At 42.0% G+C, this 23,838-nt stretch overlaps 1 protein-coding gene across 1 annotated transcript in view; it reads right to left on the bottom strand.

Annotated features, from left to right (window-relative positions):
• The window catches only part of Lypd6 (LY6/PLAUR domain containing 6), a 138,463-nt gene that overhangs the window by 27,401 nt on the left and 87,224 nt on the right, over positions 1-23,838 (bottom strand). Inside the window, exon 2 of the mRNA XM_031370192.1 lies at positions 902-1,090. Coding sequence (XP_031226052.1) covers positions 902-1,019 — 118 coding nt within the window. The 5' untranslated portion in view covers positions 1,020-1,090. The remainder of the gene's footprint in view (positions 1-901; positions 1,091-23,838) is intronic.

Raw genomic sequence — 23,838 nt, 5'->3', positions numbered from 1 at the left:
AGAGAAAGAGAAAGAAAGGCAGGGAGGGAAAGGGAAAGAGAGAGAGGGGGAGGGAGGGAGGGAGGGAAAGAGAGAGGGAGGGAGAAAGAGGCAAGGAGGGAAAGAGAGAAGGGGAGAGGGAGAGAGAGAGAGGGAAGGAGAGAGAAAGAGGCAAGGAGGGAAAGAGAGAGAGAGGAGAGAGAGAGAGGGAGGGAGGGAGGGAGAGATGGAGAGAGAGAGGTAGAGAGAGAGAGGGAGAGAGAAAGAACATAGGTGCAGCAGTGAGGATGTAGGAAGACACACTACTGTTTCCCAAAGTGTAGTCTCTGGGGAAATCTGTAGCAGAAAAACCCAGAATGTTTGCTGAAAGCAGGAGGCACAAGCAAGACTCCTGATGTATGCAAAGCAGAAACCAGAGGGCTGGGAAGTGCTGCTGGGGAACTGCAATACTGTGGACTCCCTGGAGAATCCGAAACCACGGGAAAGTCCAGGAAATAGGAAGTTGTGGAAGGCAGTAATGTTTTAACTGAGGCTGGGATGCCAGGGAGAAAGACCAGCTATTAATCAAGCTATAAAGGTCTAATCCCTTTACAAACAACCCCCCTCCAGGGATGGGCTAGTTCCTTTTGATAGCTGGCTGAGAACAACACAGCAAAAGGGAAGGGTGTATGAAGTCAGCGGGAAGTGTCGCAACAGAGGAAAAAAGCCTCATCACTTACGGTAAGATACCAAGCAAACCTCCTGTGGAAAGGTGATAGGAAAGCCCAAGGTGACCTTTATTACCTTCTACACCCCTAAGTAAATCACTTGATGACCCCTCCCGCATTAACTATACACATGCTTCAATTCCTTTCTCATCAGAAATGAAGCAACACTTTTTTTTTCTTCCAGACAAGAGAACAAGTAGAAAATATAGTCTTACTTGAAGGGTGGAGGTAGATTATGTCTTTCACTGTGAAGTCTCGGGACTGAGCAGCTTTCAGACAGTCGGCCACCAGGCTCAGCAGCAGGAGCCAGGCCAGGGCAGGGCTAGGTTCCATGGCAGACTGGTGTGTCACTCATGCAGAGGGCCTCAGAGTGGGCACTTGAGACGGTGGTAGAGGCCTGGCACCTGAAATACAAACGCAGACTCATCTCAGTATCCAACCAGAGACGGTGAAGGTGGTTTGGCTGATCTCACAGTAGGTGAGTTGAGCTGGAGAGGGACATCATGCTGGGCGGGAGGAAACAGGTGCCAAAGGGGAGAACCTTATAAATGGTAATTTTAGAGCACTCAGAACATTCCAGCCTGAATCTATTCTTAATCAGGCTGCTCCTAGTGGTAACAATCCTTCCTAATATCCAGCAGAGATAATATCAAGAGAGATTGAATTTTAATGAAATCCAGCTTTTTTTTTTTTTCCCAGGAGGCCAGGGGACATGTGCCAGGGAGCAACAATACATAAGTCAGGGGCAAAGCTCAGAAGCTTTTCCTCAGTCGTGGTCTGGGTCAGCATCCTTTCTGAGTGCTAGCCACCATACCAAACTGTAAGAGGCACAATACCAGTTTGCGAATACCAGTTTGTTCTAATAGTTCTATGAGGTTGCCACTCCAATGACTCCATTTGCAGAGAATGGTGCAGGCATGGCAGGGCAGAGCTGGCTTCTACCCACAGTGTAGCTTTCAGTTCTGCATTTCAGACACCAGCAGATGCTGTGCTCTGCCAGACAAGCGGGTGATTAGGAGCTTGACTTGCTATGTAGCACTAAGCAGTCATCTATGGTCCTCCACTCTGATTCGTGTTCGCTCAAAACTGAGAACAGTGAGGCCCTGTGTAGGCTGTCCAACCCTCTCAGAGTGCTGGGCCTACTTCTTCACAAATGACTCCTTTGCCATATCCTTAGTTGTCTAGAAAGTCCGGGTCTCCCATTCTGCATTTCCACATTCCATAGTCTCTCTTGCTCATTAATGGGAGTCAAGGTTAGGTCTTTACTTACTTCCACCTAATTAAACACCAGCAATTTGAACATTCTGTTTATAAACCTGACATAAATATTCAACAATACTCTTTTAGTTGCTTAAATTTTTAAGTTCCTCTATGGGGAGTGAACCTAAATAATGGCCGAAATATTATGAAGGAGAAATTCAATAGAGAAAAAGCAATGTGGCTTATTCAGATATTAGAATGTATTATAAACTGATATGAATCAAAACTGAATGGCAAAAGATATACCAAAAGCTACAACTCTTCAGAGGATATGAGGATTTTCAAAATGACAGAATAGGACACCGTCAGTGAACAGCACTATACTATAGTGATTAAGTATGCAAAACATTAACTCAAATTAATATATTAAAATTATTTACAAATGTTTTACGTTCATCTGTTTGTTTGTTTTTTCGAGACAGTGCTTCTCTGTTTAGTCCTAGCTGTCCTGAAATTAGCTCTGTAGACCAGGCTAGTCTGGAACTCAGAGATCCACCTGCCTCTGCCTTGGGCATACTGGGATTAAAGGTGCGTGCCAACACCCTCAGCTACATTCACTTTTTAAATTTGGCAAGCTGTATAGAATAAAGTTCCCTCTAAGGAACGATGATACAACCTTGCCAAGTCTGGGCTCAGCAGCTGCTCCCACTTTGCTTCCTGGAGCAAACTTGCATTAAGGATGAGAAGAGGGTGCTAGGTCATTTCATAAAGGTGACAGGCAAACACTGTTTGGGGCACTTGGTTGAACAATGTAATGAGAAATGAAACAAGTGTCAGCGGTGGCCTTCCCTGACTAGGAGAGTCCAGCTTCATCCCAAAGGAGGTGACAACGCTCTCTCTTGCCATCAGGTGAGGCCAGAACGGTGAAGCTGCTTGGGTGTGGTACACGGGGCAGGGGGACAGGTGGGCACAGTGCACACGGGAGACTTCTACAACACAGCCCACACCTCTGCCTGTTTCCTTAACAGCCATGAGACCAAAATGGCTGGAATATTATGTTCGGAACCACAGCCATGAACTCATAAACAGAGGGAGAAAACATGCTATATAAATGACAGGGCCCAGGCCTTGGAGTTTGCTGGGGCTGCCACAGCAAACAGCACAGGGCAGCCAGATGGACTTTCTCTCAGTGCCAGACGTTGAAAGTTCCAAGTCAAGGTATCAGTAGCTTTGGTGCATCCTGTGGCCTTTCTCCTTTGGCTACAGATGTCCACCCTCTGTCCCCTCATGGACATCTTACTCCTGTCTCTTTCTCCTGTTCTTATGAGGACACCAGTCCCTTTTGAATTAGGGCTCCACATTCATGATTTTACTTCAGTCCTAGTCACCGCCTTAACACCCCTGTCTTCAAAGAGAAACACACTCGAAGGCACTTGATGAGATTTTAACTTAAAATTGGGGGGAACCACATTCCAGCCCACAGCACGAGGTTTCTTTCATATTACATTTCCTGTCCCATGATATGGCATGGAGCTGTGTAAAATTATAAATGGTGATATAGGATGCCATAGAGAGATGTAAATGTATTCCTGCATTGTAGAGTCATGAGATCTTCTGGTCAAGGACTTCCTGTGACTGGCATCACTTCCTCTGACTTACAACCTGGTCCTAGAGGAGCCTTGGCTGCCACTGTGGTAAGATGAGACATTTGCCTCTAACTATTCTAATATTCCAGGGATGGTCTCCTGCCCTCTGATTATTGCCTTTGCTGGTTTGCCCTATGGTTTTCTATAAGAGATAAATGAGAAAAAACAAACAAACAAATAACAAAATTATATCTGCTAAAAAGAAAGCTCAAACCTAGTTCTCACTACAGGATGAAACTCAATTTGAAGTCACAAAAGCTATGACTATTTCTACTGCATAACCCCAGATATGGTTTGATAGGTATGGGGAGTATCTTGAGGTAATGTTTAACTTTGTATACTATCAAGAAATCAATCTAGATGATACAGAAAACTCAATGTAAAACACAAAGTTAAATGGATGCAGGTCAAGAATATAAGGGTTATATTATCATATGGGATCCCTTTAATTCCTATCTTGGTCCACTGCAATTGTGTGTAACTGCTTCTGCTCTCTGGTTAGTCTTCAATGTCCCTCCTCCCTGCTCCGTGTCACTTCCTTATCATCTTAATTGGTGTCTGCAGCTGTTCAAGTGGAGCACTCCAGAGTATCTCCCTGCTTGGGGGCCAAAAACCCAAGTCTAAGACTGTTTTAGATTTTAAATTCAAAACTAGTAGCGATAAACAGTTCAGTTATAGAATTAAAGGTGAGCTCACCCTACAGTTTATCTTTGTAGTTCCTGCCACCTACTAAATATCCTAGAAAACTCTGGAGAGCATTCTTTTCAAACTTCTCTAACCTCCTGTGCACTGAAAAAATAACCGTTGCAAACACACACCAACAAGACGGTAACTGTGGAGGGCGCTGAGTGCTGCACCTTCTCCCCAGATGTTTCTCCACAACCCCAGAAATCTGTAAGGGTAAAAAGGAACTTGAAAGTGACTAACTGAGGGTTCCTGAGGTGGTGGGATCCAACTGTGCTATCCAGGGAGAGGAGTGGAAACTACATCCAAGAAGTAGATGCAGTGGGAGGAGAAATGTCTCAAACTCTAAAGGCTGAGAAGGACCCAGAGTTGCTGTATCAACTCTGAGAAAGATGCAGCCATCCCCCATCTAAACTTCAGCCCGGTGACAGTGTTGGCCTGCTGGCATCCAGAACGGAAAGAGTTTTTTATTTTTTAATCTGTTATTTTAAGCCATTAAATTTGTAGCAGTCACAGCCATTTATAGGAAACTAAGACAACTACTTTTAAAATCATTTTATACCACAATATATCCCATAGAAAAATGTAGAAAATAAACACAAAACTACATTTGTGATTGTCACAAAACCTTTTACATTTTGCTTTCTAGATTTTTTTTAATGACTATCAGAAAGGTATAACATTGAACCATGTAAGACTTGTTTTCAGAATTAAAAATGTAGTCACATAGTAACAACTTCCTATGCCTTAATTAATAGCTTCAACTGATAGGACAGAATGAAACAAAAAGTCAAACAGCCATTGGAATAGGAAATCTAACAGTATGTGGAAAAAAATCATGCATCATTAGTTTCATGTTATTGTGTATCCATTTTGTTTGCATACATCTCCTGAGCACCAATATTACCAACTAGCTTCAACCCTTTGCTTGGCTCCAGTGCTCACACACCTACCGAACACTGCTCTTCACCAAGCCCTGGAAACTGAACAGAGGGACCACGGCTCTCTCACATCCTATTTAACAAGCTCAGTGACTTCTCAGAGCACACTGTAAATTGTCCATAACTAATACCATCTGTTATGTGTTCTAGGTTCAGTGAAATACTTGTGATTTCATTGTGCATGGCCATGTATGTGTGTGTGTGTTTATGATTGTGAATGTGGGTACACATACACAAGGAAGTCAGAGGATAACCTTGGGTGTCATTAATCGAGAGTGATCCACTTTGTCTTTGTGGGTTTTTCTTTTTGTTTTTGTGTTTGTTTTTGTTTTTGTTTTTGTTTTTGTTTTGAGACAGAGTCTCTCTCACTGGCCTGGAACTTGCTAACTAGGCTAAGGTGTCCAATGGGTAAACCCCAGTGACTCACCTATCTCTGCCTCCCCAGAGCTAGGATTACAGATTGAACTCAGGTTCTCATGCATGTTAGGCAAGCACTTTACTAACTAAGCTATCAGCCCAGCCCTTTGAGTGTTTAGTATAAACAACCATAGACATGTACATGTTTGTGTATGCATGCACACACACAGAGTACATTGCTTTTCTTGTGTTGCAGATGAGGAAGCTAAGCTCAAAAGACAGCCATGTGCTCAAGATTAAACAACTGCCTCATGTGAGATTTGAAGCTTTGTCTTTGAACCCATGGAACTAAAATACCCAGACAAAAACTTCCCCCACTGGTCTTGTTCATAGAAGGGGTGGCAAGAAAATCTATCTTATCTGAGTCATCTGTTGTGGTTTCACACGAGATACCGACTAGTTCACAATCCGAATTCTTCACTGTGCCACTCAAGGTTAATGTCAGTGATTCCCGTGTATCAGACCCTGCAAGTGCCATGTCTTACCCATGATTGTCCTTCTGGGTCATTGACCTAAACGTCTCATTGTATCAGTTGCAAAAGTGTTACCCGTCAACGGCATTTAAACATAAACATCACTGCAGCATCTTCAGCACGCTCTCCCTGCCGGAGTCTCCACGTTGCAGAATGTGTTCGAAATGTGAGTGAGTAACATATGGGGTGGGGTTTAAGAGTCAGTTGCCTAGGTTTGAAAATAAGCATTGAGCCTAGGTACTCAACTATGCTATGCCTCCATTTCCTCTCTTGCAAAAGGAGCTTTCTTCCCACCTCAAAAGTTTATGAAGATTACAAATGTTACAGTAAAAAAAAAATGGCATCTCCTAGTGCCGCTCCTATTATATGTTTTGTTTAGAATCAGCCAGTGTGTTTTGTAAATGAAAGTAAATATAGTGAGACTTACTTTGTTCAACATTCAATTCATATTCCTAAGTCAGAAAAAAAAAGAAAAACATTCAAACACCTCAAAATGCCCAAGTAAGACAAATAATGATCCATATGTTTCTTCCTCCTCAACATCTGCCCCATGGTTACAAGGCTGCATCAAAACCAGTAGGAAAAAGGAGAAAGTGTGGTGGCTGAGGTTCATGCAGACCTTGTGACTTTCTGCCAAGCCCCTCTCCAATGAAGCAGCCAGCTGGGTGCTGCCCTTCCAACTCTCCCTATAATGGTCTGTGTTGCATATCATGAGATTTACACATTGCTTTAACCAGACTTCGCTTCTACATTAGGTGTCAATGAAGGTAGCGAGCTCACCCTTCATTATCTTCCCTCCACACCTATCCTTGGTATGAACTCATACTCATCATGGCAGATTATGGAGATGAAGTTAAAGCAACTATTCTGTTCACCCCAGGAGATCTAGTAATAACCTTTCCATACTGTAACAACATACATGAGGTAAGTTATTTACAGGAAGGAATGTTGATTTGGGTTTGTGATTTCAGAGATTGCGGTAGATACACGGTCAGCTGACTCTGTTGTTTGAAAGCCTACAGCAAGACTGAAAAGTCGTGGGGGACTATCAAGATGCTTACTCGAATGCTGCCAGGTGGGTGGCGGTGACACATCATCATCGAAGACATAGTGACTTAACTTCCTCACACCAATCCCTAAGTTTCAACAACCTCCAGTAGTGCCACAGGCTGTCAGTCAAGCCGTCAGTACATAGTCCTTGGGATATACTTGCCCAAAATACATTAAGAACCACCATTTTACACAGAAAAGGGCAAGCTAGATTCCTCTGACCCAATTTGTTCATGAAAAAACTTTCAAATTTGCAGAGTTCTAATCTTTTCTTAGCCATGAATTTTTAGGTATTAAATGGAAACCTTCTAAATTCTTAAGTAGTTTAAACTTAATTCTCCCAACATTTTGTGACTTTGATCCTTCTTAGGAAAATGAGGCCTTTCCTACACTTAAGCATGATTAGAAAAACAGGCTAAATGAGGAGACACCAAAGCTATGGAGGTTCTGGAAGTTTAATATTACTTTGTACACTCAAAAAAATGAGCATGTGTCATTGTCACAACATGAAACTGTTCTTAAAAGTCTGACAATGAAAATTCACTTTTATGTACAATTATTCTTAAAGATTTTTTGCTGAGATAAAATTAATATAACATAAATCTTACCACTTTATAATTCAGCAATATTTGGCATAATTCTTAACATTGCAGAATTATCATTAGCTACTTTAGAACATTACATTCCATTTAAAATGCTATACTCATTAAATGCAGTCACTCCCAGTACCTTCCATCCCCATATTCTGACAACCATTAATCTAATTCTCATCTCTATGGATTTCATGTGAGTGGCATGGTACAGTATATGGCCTTTGGTTTCCTAGTCTGTCAGGTTGTCATAATGTTTTCAAGGTTTATCTACATTATAGGGTTGGTAATATGCCTTTTTATGGCTGGATATCTCATTGTAGGAATGTATTACATATGTTTATTTATCAGATAATGTCTATTTGAATAATTTCCACTCATGGATATTATAAATAATGATATTTTTTACATCCATGTACATTTCTTGGGGCCAAACATACATTTTCGTGTTTGTTAGGTATTTTCCCAGGACTTGGTCTCATGAGTACCAAGGGTCTAACTCCTAGGTGTTCTACGAGTGCCCTATGGCAGTTGTACCATCATTCATTTCCAGTGAAATATGCTTGAGTTTTCTCCATATCCTCACCAGCACTTCTCTTCCTTTCCTTTTCAAAACAAACTATTATAGTCTATCCAGTACTGGCAAAGTGTACCTCACTGTGTTTTATTATCTACTGGATTTTTTTGTGCTTATTTTCATTTCAAGTAACCAATAAGGTGGAATATATTCTCATGTGCATCTCTGCTATTTGTATATCTTCTGTGGCTATTCATATTATTTATCCAATTTTAAAATGAACTATTGATTCTCTATTGTCAAGATGTGAGAGTTCTTATATCTAGACTCTGGACATTCTCAGGTACAACAGTATCATCAAAGACTTTCTCACATTCTCTGTATCTTTTTCTGCTTTTTTCTAAAAGAGTCTGACTATATTACCTCGGCTGGCCTGATCCTGTCTAAGTAGACCAGGCTGTCCTCTCACAGAGACCCACTAACCACTGCTCAAGTGCTAAAGCTAAAGGTGGAAGCTGCCACACCTAGCATTACTTCACTTCCTTAAGAGAATCTTAGTGTACAGAAGATTTCATTATGATGAATCTATGCATTGGTTTTTAAAATACAGACTTTGTTCTCTTGTAAAGAGTCAAGTTCAGTTCAGCACTAGGAAGACCTATATACAATGTGCAGTAAAAGAACTTGTCTACTTTGTAGTGATCAAAGCTATATTTTCCACTTTCGTTTTGATGAGGAAACACAGGATGGGCTGGGTCAGTTATTAATAGCCCTAATGCTGACATCCCTCCATCAATCATAGAGACCAAGTATCCTATTACTATTTTCTAGGAATGGAAAACTGAAAGATATTTGACAAGCATTCAGCATCAGTCTATCATGACTGAAATATGGGCTCTGCTGAGGGGCCTGAAGATTCTCATGACCAGATGTGGCTTTAATCCCCCAATGGCATAAATGTCCAGATATAAAATGACAGGTCTTTTCTAGGACTCTGGTGATTCTGAGTTCACTGTGCCTTCGGACTATTCTAGGCATTTAGAAAAGACATTGTGTCTCCATTTTATGGTGCTGCCATTTGAATATGAACTGCGGGCCCCATCCCTGAACAACGCAGCACTTTATAAAGAAGTGCACACTCATTTCACAGCTCTGTGACCTTTCATTTGTTATTTATGAGCTTTTGCAAAATCTAATACCACTCTGACAGATTTAATTTGTGCTCTAAATTACCTTTGCATGAGTTACTCAACTGCTGGTTTTATTCCAATAGATTACTTGCTACATTCTGGAACAGGGGGGAAAACAAGTACTTTGAGATCTATCAGACTTCCTCCACTTGGAAGACAATTGAGAAAAGCTGAATTTGGCATGAATGGTACCAGACAATCTAAAGGAGAACTTCTACACTAGTCAAAGATATGATGGAATAGGGTCTTAAGCTAGATCAAGTTTCACAAATCTATACTCCCCTAATCTCCATAAGAGAGTTCCTCCCACTCTTTAAACCAGTCACCAGAAGAAACTCAGGTACTTCTATAAGTTACACTGACTTAAAACTCAAGAACTGCAGGACGAGAGCTCAGTATCAAGTGGGAACCAGGGCAGCTGTGAAGTACAGATCTAAAGCAAATTGAAAGGCATTTGGAAGCCACATCATTTAAATTTGAGATGCTTAATAGGAATACAAAATGCAGTTCTGAGGCCTGAAAGATCATGATATGTCTTGATTTCATTTTAAATATGAGCAGGTTTGATGATGGTGTCATTACCCAGAAGAGCTAATTCTACTGCCACCTGTATGAACAGAAAGCATGGACTTACAAAACTGAGCCACTTAAATACAATATTCAGATCAAAGGTAGCGACTTCCTTGTGCTTAGGAAACTGCTCAGGGCATGAGGTGACTTAAAAGTGCTTAAGATTTCTTTGGCATGACTCTACTGTGAAGTAGATCCCTTGAGTCTGAGCAAACTTGAATCAGTTGACCAGAGAGTATGGAAATGGCATAATTTGCAAGGAAGACCATAGAAGGTGATGCCATTCATGCCCAGTGTGCTGGAACAGGCATGCTAGAGCCCTATGGTGTCTGTATAGTCAGTCTTAGTGATGATGGTGGTGTTATACAAAGAAGGCACAGTAGCAATCAGACCAGCTGAGACTCTTGCAAAGAGATGCTTGCTCCAGTCGCCTCCCTTCCCTCTCGCCCAGCTCCAGCCCCATTGGATTCCATCAGAACAGAAGTGCTTAGGATAGTCTAAGCCCTGTCTAATTCCTAGCCCACTAACCATGAGCAATAATGATTGTGGCTCATGTTTTGTGGTGATATGTTAAGCAGGAAACAGACCAAAAGGACTAACTAGGAATTTAAAATTGAGATAATGTTCCCGACGTTATAAAGTTCATCTATCCAGATCCAGCAGGCTGTAACCACAGCTAAGAATGGGCAATAACAAGAAACACTGTTCTCTGTTCTTTATTCCTGGGGCCCAGATACACCAGTCTGTTCACCTTGCTTTCGCTCTGCATTGAGGCTTCTTGTGTCTTTTTCCTTACTCTGGTTCTTTCAAAGTGTGGCCCCTGTGACAGCGTCCTCAGGGAGCATCTCCCCCAACTGCCCCAAAGGCTTAACAAAGCCGGGAGGTACATCCTGGATCCCTAACAGCTCAGGGTAACTTGGCATTCCAATCAGAAGTCCTTTATCGCTGGAACAGAAGCCCAGTGTGAAATCCATCAAAATCAGAGTCGGGAGAAATTGGTTTCTGAAAGGAAATCAAGGTACTGTAGTCTGAAGAAGACTGCCTGAAGGCTAGGATGACAAATTCCTACATGTGTCCACTCTGATGTACAATATAGCCCTTGAATAATGCTTTAATCTGGAATAAATATTTTTTTGCAAATGCAAGAAAGTAGAAATAATACCTTTTCATGTGATCTTCTCCATATAAAACAGCTAAAGCAATGATGACAGTCTGACAGGTCATCCTTCAAAGCCCCTCTTCTTACCTGAGTGGGTTTACACTAATGGCAATTGCATACTGTCACCAGGGAGTACACGGTTAATCACATGTGGCCCATGCTATTGGTAACTGTTGCTGGGTTCAGCACTGGACATATGAACCAAGCAGGCAAATTAGTGTTCTTGGATAGTTTTCTTTTAGAAAAGACAAGTAGCCTTCCTCTCTGGAGTAAAAGACTAACATATAAAGCCCAGAAACATGCAAATGCCACACTCCTCTCCACTTGGAAGAGGGCAATGCAGCTTGCTGGCTTAGAGAGACAAGGAGAAAATGGTGAGAACTCTGCCCATGTTCAAAGTTTGATTTTGGGGGGACAGTCACTTCTCCCTCAGAGTGCAGGAAGTACCTACACTTTCCATCCATCAGATGCCCTTGGTGTTCAGGTTAGCCTGAGAGGTATTTCTGTCCCTTGCCACCAAGAGCTTTAACTGAGTCTTGCTAAAGGGTCCATCTACCAACATAGAATTTCCTATGTAATAAATGTTTGTTTGTTTAATGTATTACAGCTTTAAGCTCAGTCAGCTAAAGGTTAGAGCAGAGAAGGTTTTTAAAAATGTGCATTATGGAGAACTAGCCAGAGATGACTCCCTTGGGATTTCACAGACAATGATGTTTCATTCCCAATTTATGGGGAGAAAACACTCACAATCCTGATCTGAACTGAAGATTCATTTGCACAAAAGTCAATGCTTAAAAAAACCTGTGTATTTCTTTTTCTGGAGCCTTTGGCAAGGCTAGAGTTATAGGAAAATGCTGCCCTTCTGCTCTGTCACAAACCCATTTAATAGACAATTGCATCAGAAAAGCTTGAGTTCCTGAAAGACAAACGATGCCTGGGAATTATGCCCGGCAACGTAGTTTCACATTAAAAAATGCTGAGTTTGTCCTAGGAGACATCTCACTTGCTCTTGTTCCTACTGACTTGAATGCTTTTGAGAACTGAAGATGAGGCATTTTCAAGCCTAAGCATCAGAGCAGGAATGAATCACAGCCCGCCACACAGGCACTGGCTGAACTTCAGCCTGCTATTGCTTTTTGTTGTTGTTGTTGTTAAGCTACTTGAAATTAGGGGAAATTTTTGTTTGGGTGCCTTTTCTTAGTCTTTTTCTAAAATGTTTAAAATGTCAGAGTTTCATCTTATTTTTTATGCAGTTTTTATCTTGAAGAGCTTTGAAATACATAGACATATCAGATGGTGCTCAGAAGAGTATGAAGTTATCAGTGAGTTAAATCAGAACAAGATATGCTCTTCCTTTCAAAATAGCCCAGTTACAAACCCAACACTTTATATTTCACTTTATTTTAGGTGAATGAATGCATACCGCTGGGTACCGCTTGTGGTCCTTGTGCCCACAGAGGTCAGAAGAGGGCATCAGACCTGCTGGAACTGGAATTATAATTGGATGTAAGCCATCGTGTGGGTACTGGAAATTGAACTCCAGTCTTCTCAGAGAACAGCCCCTGTTCTTTATTGCTGAGTCATGTCTCCAACCCTCCAAACCCAGCATCATAATGACACATACACTTCCATCTCCTGACCACAGGGCAGTCATCCTGGCCGTCAATCAAGGGAACTTACTCTACATTTGTAATGACACACTCTTCTTTCTTCCACTAGTTTTAAATGCTCTGAAGCTTCACCAACATGAAGAGTGTTATTAGTCATGGTCCACAGAACAGCGCCTTCTCTTGGATCCACGAAGACTAACACGATTTGAACCAACTTTCATTGTTAGGGAGTAGCTGCATGGTACTTGAGGCCACCTCTTTATTTCTTGCTTTAGAGGGCTGGAAAGACTCTGTTCAAGGACTGGGATGTGCTAGTCCTTTCCTGTCATTCTCCCAGCACCTTCTGCACTGCCCCTCACCAGTGCTGAGTATCCAAAGTTCAAGTTGACACGTGCAACCCGGATTTGAGAGAAAGTTTAGCCTTCTTGGGAAAGATTCCTTCTGTCCTTCACGTTAACTAAAACTCATTTCCCAATGAGAATGAAGTTTATTTTGAAGCTAGCTCCAGTACAGTGTACTCATCCTTGTAAGCCCCAGGAACCCTGGACACTTGATCCAGATGATGCCATTCCTTCTCTCGAATACCTTACATGGCATATGTCTCTTCACCTAGTCTCCTCCTCTCCTCAAATGCCAAAACTTCTGCCCTATGGTTGCCACAGTAAAATGAGAAGCATGACTATGCCTCATCTCTACCCATTACACTCTTGTAACCTTAGTTCTTGGCCAGGATTGAAAATCGGCCCATGCTGAATCTTCATGCCCCACCATTCATGGAGCTGGGTTTTGTCCATGGTTTCAGGAATCCTGACCAAGCTTTTGTTAAAAGTATTGCTTCTTTGTCTCTGAGACAGTTCAAGGTCAAAAATGAGCTGAACTTGCAAGTTTCATGTGTATGAGGAGATCTTCTGGAATTTTTTTTTTAGATTTTTTTTTTCTAACTTTATTTATTTGATGTATATGAGTCCATTGTAGCTGTCTTCAGATACACCAGAAGAGGGCGTCATATCCCATTACAGATGGTTGTGAGCCACCATGTGGTTGTTGGGAATTGAACTCAGGACCTCTGGAAGAGCAGTCAGTGCTCTTAATCTCTGAGCCATCTCTCCAGTCTCTGATTTCTTCTCATGGGAAGGAAAAAGGTACAATCAATATTGTAGTTTGGATATGAAATGCCCCCAAAGGTGCATGTTGAAAGGCTTGGTTAATAGCAGATGGACCTTAGGAAAGTGATTGTATCCTAAGGGCTCTGGCTGAATTCATGGATTTTGTGTAGGTGGGGGTCTGTTGATGGAAACGTGTCACTGGAGGCTGTGCTACGATGACAGACTTCATGGCCACTCCTACCCACCTCTGTGCTTCACAGTCAGCATAAAGTGAGAAGCTTTCCCAACTACAGGCTTACCAGGCATGCTCCTCCTCACCTCCAGCTCAGACACAACGGAGCCAGTGACCACGAGTCCTCAGAAACCATAAGCGAGACAAAGGAAATCATGATTCCTGTCCTGTGGTTTTCACAAGTATGTGTCACAGTGGCAACAAGCTTTTCAAAATGGCTTACATTGTAACTCTTATGACTGAAGCATTATTTTCAAATCACTGGATTCTTCAGCAGCAGCTAACTTCTAAATCTGAACCATGTTTCTCACTTGATAAAGGCTATGTTTAAGCAGTGGACTGATCTAGCACCTGCCCTTCAGCTCTCTGGTAGCCTGAGGTACATACATCATGATGTTCAATGTTAGTTTCATTGTTTTGGACTTGGCTTAAAAGGGCTTCTTAACCTGTAACTTGACTACTTTTAAAGTACGTTTTATCTATTTAACACAGTTACTCAAAGGAAGGAAGGATTTCATCACCCTGAGGATGAAGACAAACGTAGTCAATGAACTGCAAGTCTCTATCATTGAGGTTGTAATCCTTTCTTGAACACACACCATCTTCATTTGCAAGTCTCTGTAAATAATGGCTATTAAAGTTTATTATTACAGCCAAGGAGAGTATAATAAGATTTTACATAGTATCCATTCAAGCAGAAAAGCTGTAGGGGTTATTAATAAAAGAAGGCTGTTGTTGAAAATAGAATGTTTTGTTTTGTTTTGTTTTTATAGATAAACCAATTGATTTCTTAGGGTAAAATACTGATTAGCCTCTGTGGCTGAGGACATCCAAGCTGACCACAACAGCCCAAGTGGAAGAAGCTAAGCACTAGTCCCATGGTCTTCTCCATACTTCTGTGTTTTACTACCAAGACCTTAGCTGTCTTCCTGGTTTGCTACACCACTCATCCATTCATTCATCAGTTCAGCATCCTCCATGAAGCAGGTACAGATCATGTATGTGGGTAATATTTCCAGCTTAACTTCCAAACTCTTTAACTCTGTTTGAAAAGCCATTCATTTTATTCTTCAAAAAATAGGTGCCTATGAAAACAGAATTGCTAAGATCATGAAAAGGAATGTCCATATCCATTCAATATTCAAAAATATTAAAAAAGGATACTGAGGGGGGTCTGTGACTTATTCAGCCAAGGATGAATATGAATTCTGAGTGTGAAGGCTTGTGCTTGTAATCCCCATTAGGAAGGGAAACTATAACAGAACTCTTCTCTGACTTAGGAGGTGGCATAGAGAGAAACAGGGATGTCAAATATCCTGAGGGACAGATTCTGGCTGTGGAAGGCCCTAGGACTCTGATTCACAGTGATTCCACTGAATGATAGAGACCAAATTCTAGCCTCTGAAAATCCCTAAGCTTCCAACACTGTCTTTGAGCAGCAATCTTGAAGAAGACTGAGGTAGGAGTTCCAATGGCAATGGGAACTGTTAGAACTGGCCAAATGGGAAGTCAACAAGGCTCCCATAGTCTGCTTCCTGCCTGCTACTTCTCCCTGGACCCACTATTTTCCTAAGACAAAAGTTCCTCAGATGTCCAAGGTACCAGGCTGTCTCTTACTCAATGCCTTGGTTTTAGATGGCTATCTTGTTATATCTCCATTCCCTGCTTATGGATGAAGTCACATGTCTCCTTTAGAAAGCCCAGTCATTTGGGTAAAAGATCAGCAACTTCTGCATTCCTTCAATGGCTTTTCCCTATCTAGATAGAGGCTTATTTCATAGTGGTAAGACAGTAAGGGAAGCTGGCTTTGTTTACTTTATTGTCTTGGATTTTTTTTTTTTAGACATATTTGAGTTCAAATTTTAGCTTACCACTGATTAGGATTATGACCTTGGATATGAAACTTTTCATTTCTTTATCTTTAAAATGGGATATCATCTACCTTGACATGAATTGATTAAATTATTATGGATAGCTTTCTTTAATTATTACTATAGCAACTCATATTATGACTATTAATGTCATTGTCTTTCATTACTGATTATAATTTCCTTAAAGGCATCCATTTTTGTACAACATTTGACATCTCTTTACTTCCCCAGAACAAAGTAGGTAGGTTATATCTGAAAGCAGGTTTGTTGAATGAATTGATTCTGTATAGACCATAACATATTCATGACATAACAATGTATAGACAATATAGTAACTATCTTCTATGAAATTAGAATGAATTGTGTGCTTTCTGATACATATTATACTCATATGAATGATATGCTACAGAAATTCTAAGGAAGAATGAATATTGGGGTTCTTTGGAGGGGACAGATAAACTTACATGAAAAGAGTGACATCTTTTAGGGACAGTATGGTGCTAAAATGATAGCTGGCCTTGCAGGCATGAGATCTGAGTTCAATACCCAGAATGCATGTACAAAAATGAAAACATCTGGCTATGGTGGCATGTGCTTCTTATAATCACAGTACTGGGGAGGTAGAGACAGGCAAATTCTTGGAGCTTGGTGGACAAGCTTAGCCTACATGGCAAACTCCAGGCCAATGAGAGACCCTATTTCACAAATATGTTGGATGATACGATTATTAGTTGATGTTGTCTGGTAGCCTCCACATGCATATGCAAATAGCAACAAAACCAAAAGGAAATAAACCAGTTTTCTAGGTAGCTCTTAGCCCAATCAAACTAACAAGCAAAACTAGTCCACACAGCAGCCATTTTGGTAATATATGCACTGTCATAGTATCACAGGGCTTGTGTAACCCTTGAGTGACAACCTTTCTTTCCCTTAATAAAGACTCTAAAGTACAAGTCAATAATTTTGGCAATTCAAACATGCCGCAGAGACGTATTTATTTAAAGGGAGTTGGTCAAAGTTTTCAAGAAGCAAAGAAAAATATCATATCTGAGGTCTCAAGAGCCACAAGGGTGAAAACGAGTCTTCTATCAACGACACTGTGAAGAATGAAAAGAGAACTGTGTGAGTATTACTATCATACCTGAGCATGAAAGTTATGTCCAAGTAGAGATAGCTCTTAGTCCAGATGGAGAGGGCATCGACCAAGCACAGGCTTCCTTGCTCTCTGTGTGTTAGATATCAGTGTGCATCTTGGAATTCATTTTTGGGGTTAAGAGAACAGCACAGTACCCACGCAAACAACCTCTCTTTATGAAAGGCTCCAGGTTAACCCAGTTCCCTAACTGCTGTGTCCTGTGCCATCTGAGAAGCACCAGTGACATTGACAGAGAATAGAAGAGGCTAGCCAATCAGCTCCTCCAGCTGCCTGTGAAACAAGATCCCCTTCGCCTGCTGCACTGGTTGGGCACTTCTGCTGTTGTGCCTCAGCAACAGCCAAACAACCTGGGATCCATGACACTTTATAAAGACCTAGGCAAATTCCTGTTATCCTCCCACTAAGACACGGGAAATGAGAGAGAAGAAGAAAAGTTGCTAAAATTGCATTGCAACATGAATGAACCCAAAGAAATAAGCCTGGCTCAGCAAGACAAAATGCTTCATGATCTCGGGATAAGCATAATCTAAAACAGTCTTAACTCACAGAAAGAGAGTAGCATGGTGGCTGCCAGAGGCTGTTAGTAGATGGAGTGAACTGGTAGATGCTGGTCAAAGTGCAGAGCTCCAGTTAGACAAGGGGCACTCACTGTTCAGCATGATGACTACAGATAATAATAGTTAATACTTGAAAACTGCTCAGAAAGGGATGGAAATGGAGAGGAGCCTGAGGAAAAGAAGGTCCAGGACAGGCCCAAAGTGGGATCCAGCTCAAGGGGAGGTCCCAAGGCCTGGTACTATTACAGAGGCTATGGAGCGTTCACAAAAAGAGACCTAGCATGACCGCACTCTTTTAGCTCTTGTTAGAAGACCCAACAAGCAGCTGGAAGAGTCAGACACAGATATTTGCATCCAACCAATGGACAGAAGCCGCTGACTCCTGTTGTTGAGTTAGGGAAGGCTGAAAGAAGCTGAGGAGAAAGGTGACCTTGTAGGAGGACCACCAGTCTCAATTAATCTGGACCCCCGAGATCTCTCAAATACTGGACTATCAATCAGGCAGCATACACCAGCTGTTATGAGGCCCTCAACACACATACAGTAGAGAACTTCCTGTCTGCGTTCATTCAGAGATGATGTACCTAACCTTCAAGAGACTGGAGGCCCCAGGAGTTTAGAGGTCAGGTGAGGAGTGGGGGCATCCACATGGAGACAGCGGGCTGGGGAGGAGGTATAGGAAGTGGAACAGTCAGAGGGTGGACTGGGGGAGGGGAGAAGATAAAATATGGAGTGTAAATGAATAAATAAATAATTTTTTTTTAAAAAAGAAGAAAATAAAGCAAACAAACCTCCTTGGAGGCCTTCCTGGTGTGGTTCCCGAATCTAATTTTTTTTTTTTAAAGAAAGTTCAGCTTAAATTTCTCAACACACACACCAATAAGTATGTGAAGTAATGAGTACAGCCATCAGCTTGATTTAATTATTTCACAGTGTACACCCATTCTAAAAGATCACATCATGCATCATAATCTTAAAAATGAATGAGTATAAAATGGACAGTGTGTGGAAAGCAGAGAGTGCAAGCCTGAGAGCAGGTGCTGCGGAGCCATCCAGCCCAGGCTAGGCTTTGCTACACCTCTGTAAGTCTGAGTAGGTTTCCTAACCCATCCTGTGCCTCAGTTTTATCCTCTCCAGAAGAGAGCAATTACAACCCAAAGCTGCTATGGCTCTCATAGGATTAACAGGGGAAAAGAACTGAACAGATTTGGATCAATGCCCAACGCATGCTCGCCAGATAATGGAATTCTCAAAGCTGCCTGGGGCTGTTGAGGAAGGCACCTGGTTATCCATGTGGGTCAACGCCCTGCTGGGAATTGTTGGCTTTCCACTCTGAAAGCGACCTGTGACAGGCTTCACAGAGGTATTAAGAAGCACCCATTTCAATGGAATGAAGCCAACGAGGGCAGAAACAGTTTCTATCAGCTTTTCCATCTTGCTGTGGGCTAAGATCAGTGTCCTTTGTCGAGGCTAAAAATACAGGGCAGGTGGAATAAGGCAAACTCAAGAAAGTCTAGGGAGAACTTTCCAAATTTGAAAATGCCTTTTCCTGGAGGGGCAGAGGGTCTCAGAGATACACTGATCCTACCATCAATGTTAACTGATTAATACTAATCAAGATGCTTTTTATATGTGCACGAAAAAAAACCCTATATGCTCCTTAATGCATAAAGCCTATATCTAATATTAAAGCTAAATGAAAATCATCAAATAAGAAAAAGCCATACATTCAAATAAAATAATTAATTAAATACAAAGGAAAATAGCAATGACATGATTTATTGAGGAGTTAATTACTAGAGGGCTAACTGGTTAGTCACTGTGCCAGCATTATTTTTTTATTTTATTTACAAAGATGGCAATTTTATTCAACTTGTCAACTGCCAAGCACTCTGTCAAGTGGTGTCTTTAATCCCCACCACACCTTCATAGACTTCACCTACTTCACAAATGAATAAACTGGGACACCAAAACAGTGCACGCACTTCAAGAGGTGGTCCAAGAGTGAGGGACAGGAGTTCAGTAAGCTCTCTCATGAAGGAAATAAAGTATTCCAGGTGATGGAGGATGGGTGGTGACTGGGCAATGTTGCTGGCAGGCAGTGGGAGCTCGAAGGGTCTGAAGAACTCCATAGCTTCAGTGTTGAGCTGAAGAGAGAGACTTGAGTGATATTCCCTGGAAACATGGGATGGAGCAAGTAGGAAGCAACAATTAAGTCTCCAGCAAAGAGAGAATAAGAAAAAATGAGGAAGAGGAATCAGGAGAATGAGAGAGAAGCATTGTCAAGTGATTCCAAGATTTCAGCATAAAGACATTAGCTGGGGATGTGACTGTCACACAGTATTAAGACTGTGCATTCCTGGTACTAAGAGTTAGCAAGTGGGAATCAACCCTGTAAGTACACTCCGGAAGTTCAGATTGCTGTAAAGTTTAGAAAACTTTAAGGGTGTTTCTCAAGTTATTAGTGAGAGGAAACAGCCCCGAAAGGCCTTTTGTTCTTTCACAGGCACTGGCAAACAACACCCAGTTCCCAGTTCCACAGTCAATTAAGGGACTATTAAGCCTTCCAGTGCAAGCATAGAGCCCTTTATTCCACATGATCTCCTCCATCCATCCTTCCAGTGGCTTCTCCCAGTCTTTGAGGGAAGGAAATGGGAAGGCCCTGACCCATATAACCACCACAGCAGATCCCCTTGTTTCTGATGCTCTGCCCTTAAATGAACAGGATTCTCTTTGTTTCCTTGGAGATAATTTCTCTAATCGCCTTTCACCATCTAGAACCAGATGGCCCCACGCTGGCCTTGAGCTATTCTTAAGTGAAGAACTCTTTTCCTGACTGACCTTGCATTTCGCCTTTATGACAACTAAGCAGAGCATGTTCTCTCTAAGGGCCCCAGGATCTTCTCTAGAGACCAACATACTCTCCAAAGATTGCCAGAAAGGTGGGTAAGTTACTAAGAAACTCTCCATGCAGTCTGTCCATGGAGAGAGCCTTGGAGTGATGGGAAGAGATGGCCTCGCCAGGCTACTTGAACTCATGTGCTGCTGCAGAAAGCCACATGAACCTGAGCAACCAAAGTCCCCTGGGAGTCAGTCCCACATGCAATGCAACACAAATCACCATGCTTTCAGCACACAGTGACCTTCTCCATGACCCCACGCTGGGAGTAATGATGACCAAGGGTTAAGTCTTGGTGGTCGCTTGAATGGTAGCAAGTTTATCTTATCTGACTTTTTTATCGCTTTCTCTGAATTTCACAGAAGAAAAAGGCAGGGTTGGGCTGGGCCTAGGGAAAAGGAACACACAGTAGTGTGGTCACAGAGATGAAGGAAAGGTTCCAACGCAGTCATCTTCAGCTTACTCTGTAAAGTTGAGGCAACCTACTCCCCAAACCATAGCAGATCATCTATGTAGCCACACAGGATTCTGTGAGGAGAGGGAAATCCCCCACCTGAGTGTGAGATGCAGAGCATTAGAACCAGAAGACAAAGACACTAGGTGACAGGTCCTGAAAGGACTTGGGTTTGATATGACTCACTGCAGATCTTGTTGTTCACTTCTATAGCCCTTAAGTACCAAGCCAGTCTGTGCATGCTCAAAGCTCTGAAGTGCCCAGCACCCTGGGTGTGCACAGAGCTCTCAAGTACTCAGATGGCCTGGGTGGACACAGGCACATGGTTTTCAGGGGCAACAAATGAGCCTGTGCCCACAACCACAGCAAATCAGCACCGTCTAGCAGGGCTGTCTTTGAGGCATGTTCTTCCATGAGGCCAGCACTGTGGGGCTACTAGCCCACAGGACTATTGAGCAACTGTTTTGTTCACTGGAGAGTTAAATTTAATTCTACTTAATTGTAGTTTAAGCTAAAAAGCCACATGTGGAAAATAAAAGCCACAGGTGGCCAATGGTCACAGTATTAAATAATAGAGCCTTGAATTAATAATAAATGAGAAAGTCACTTAAAACTTGTGACTTCAGAATCAATTAGGATGAAGGTGAAGAAGAACGGTTATTACCTAGCTAAGTACTTACACACAGACATTAATTAAATCAGAAATACTGCACAGCTGTTCCTATGGGTGTTTCTCTAAGTCTGATTTTTCTGGCCTGGGGTTGAAGGGAGGTAAAGAGACTTATGGGTCAGCATTTGAAAAGTGCCACCAAAACTGCTTTGTGTTTACCTTCCACCCTCAGTGCATGGCTAAACTCTAAACATATGATTCTATTATCTTATCAGGAAAATTATTTTTAACTCCAAGTTTGACAGATGAGTACACTAAGGGAGAGAAGGGGCAGGCTAGTTGTTACCCAGGTACAAAGTGGTAGAGTCAAAGTCTGGGCTCGGGCAGCCTGAATTCACATGGCATTTACACCTTTGTCTTCAGTCAGCTGGAATGGAAGCCATCATCCTGCTCAGTGTTTCTTGGATGTACTAAGAATGCATCAATACTGGGTTGTCAGCCCATGTCTTCTTGTTGATAGAGCACAATACCAAAGGCTGGGCAATTTGTAAGAGACATCTGTTTAGATCTCCCTGCTAGAATATGGGATGTCCTGGGGGTGTTATACCTTCTGAGGTGGACTTTGATATCACATCATGACATAGAAGAGATTGGAAAGGCAAATGAACACACACAAACAAAGGGCAAGCCACCCTTTCGTGGCCCAGCATCAGTCTATCCACACAGGTTGTCTTAGAGTTTATATTGCTGTGATGAAATACCATGACCAAAAGCAACTTGTGGGAGGAAAGGGTTTATTTATTTACACTTCCACATCACTGTTCATCATGGAAGAAAATCAGAGCAGGATCTCAAGCAAGGTGGGCATCTGGAGGCAGGAGCTGATGCAGAGGTCGAGGGAGGGCACTGCTTACTACTTTCCTCTCATGGCTGGTTCAGCCTGCTTTCTTACAGAACCCAGGGACGGCCCTACCCACAACAGGCTAGGTCCTCTTACATCAATCACTATGATTAAGAAAACTGCCTATAGTCCGATCTTATGGAGGCGCTTTCTCACTTGATATTCCTTCCTCTCTAGCCAGAACATAAGGGTGGACTTCCCAAACTACTCACCTGTAGATTTCCAATACAGTACAGTGGCAATGACAATTCAACATGAGTTTGGCAGGAGGCACTGAAACTGCACCATCAGGAAGCTGGCTCTTTGATCTCTAGTTAGTTTAGTGAAGGCATCTGAACACTGGGTACCAACAGGAGGATGAGGAGATAGCGCAAAGTGAAACTTGGTGCTCTGGAATCTCTATCTACTAGTTTGTTTTCCTGGACCCTCACTCAGCTTCTACATCTTGCTCAAGTCACTGAACTCAGAGGATGAGGGTGGACAGAGATGTAAGATACTTAAAGTTGAAAGATGCGGAGGGAAGTAGTGTTTCATTATATGTAGGAAGTTGATTTAACATAGCTTGGGTACAGCATCGTATCTTCATAAATCAAACTGCAGGTGATATTACAGCGCTAAGTCCATGTCAATCCCTATCCACTACGTCTTTCAGAAAGTTCCAAACTTTTACTGTCTGAAAGAATGCCAAGAAGCATCCTTGCTATTTCAACACATGGTCTATTTCCTATCATTTTATTAAATTCCTAAAGTGGTGAGAGGGGAGTAAATAACAGGACACTGGTTTGTATGAGTTCCATTGCTAGGAGTGCTAACCAAAGGTTCCCCTTTCCTTGGAAACTGTTACATGTGATAGAATAGTCCAGGATGTTTGGTTCCCCTGCTTACAATCAAGAGAGACTACAGCTCCATCCTTTCTTATTGTAAGCGTTGATGAATCCAAAAGGTAAAATCCAGTAACATCTGAGTTACCTATACTTAATAGAGATGGTCTCTGCTTAGCAAAAGACTTGTGGGGCTGGAGAGATGGCTCAATGGTTCAAAGCACTTAACTGCCCTTCCACAGGCCCTGAATTAGATTCCCAACAGCCACGGGGTGGCTCCGAACCATCTGTAATGAAATCTAATTGCCTCTTCTGCTGTGCATGAAGACAGACCATCCATATACAAAATACATGAATAAATAAATCTTTTAAAAAATACTTGTGGACAGGTTTCTCTTGGACTGTTTACGTCCCTGGAAATCCAATGTCTCCCAACAGCAGCTCAATGCCCATAGGAAAAAACTTCCAGGTTCATTATTAGTCAACAAAAACAAAAAC

The sequence above is a fragment of the Mastomys coucha genome, unplaced genomic scaffold (assembly GCF_008632895.1).
Source record: "Mastomys coucha isolate ucsf_1 unplaced genomic scaffold, UCSF_Mcou_1 pScaffold15, whole genome shotgun sequence".
NCBI lineage: Eukaryota > Metazoa > Chordata > Mammalia > Rodentia > Muridae > Mastomys > Mastomys coucha.
Note: the sequence above shows the minus strand (reverse complement) of the source record. Positions and strands in the feature narration are given on the sequence as shown.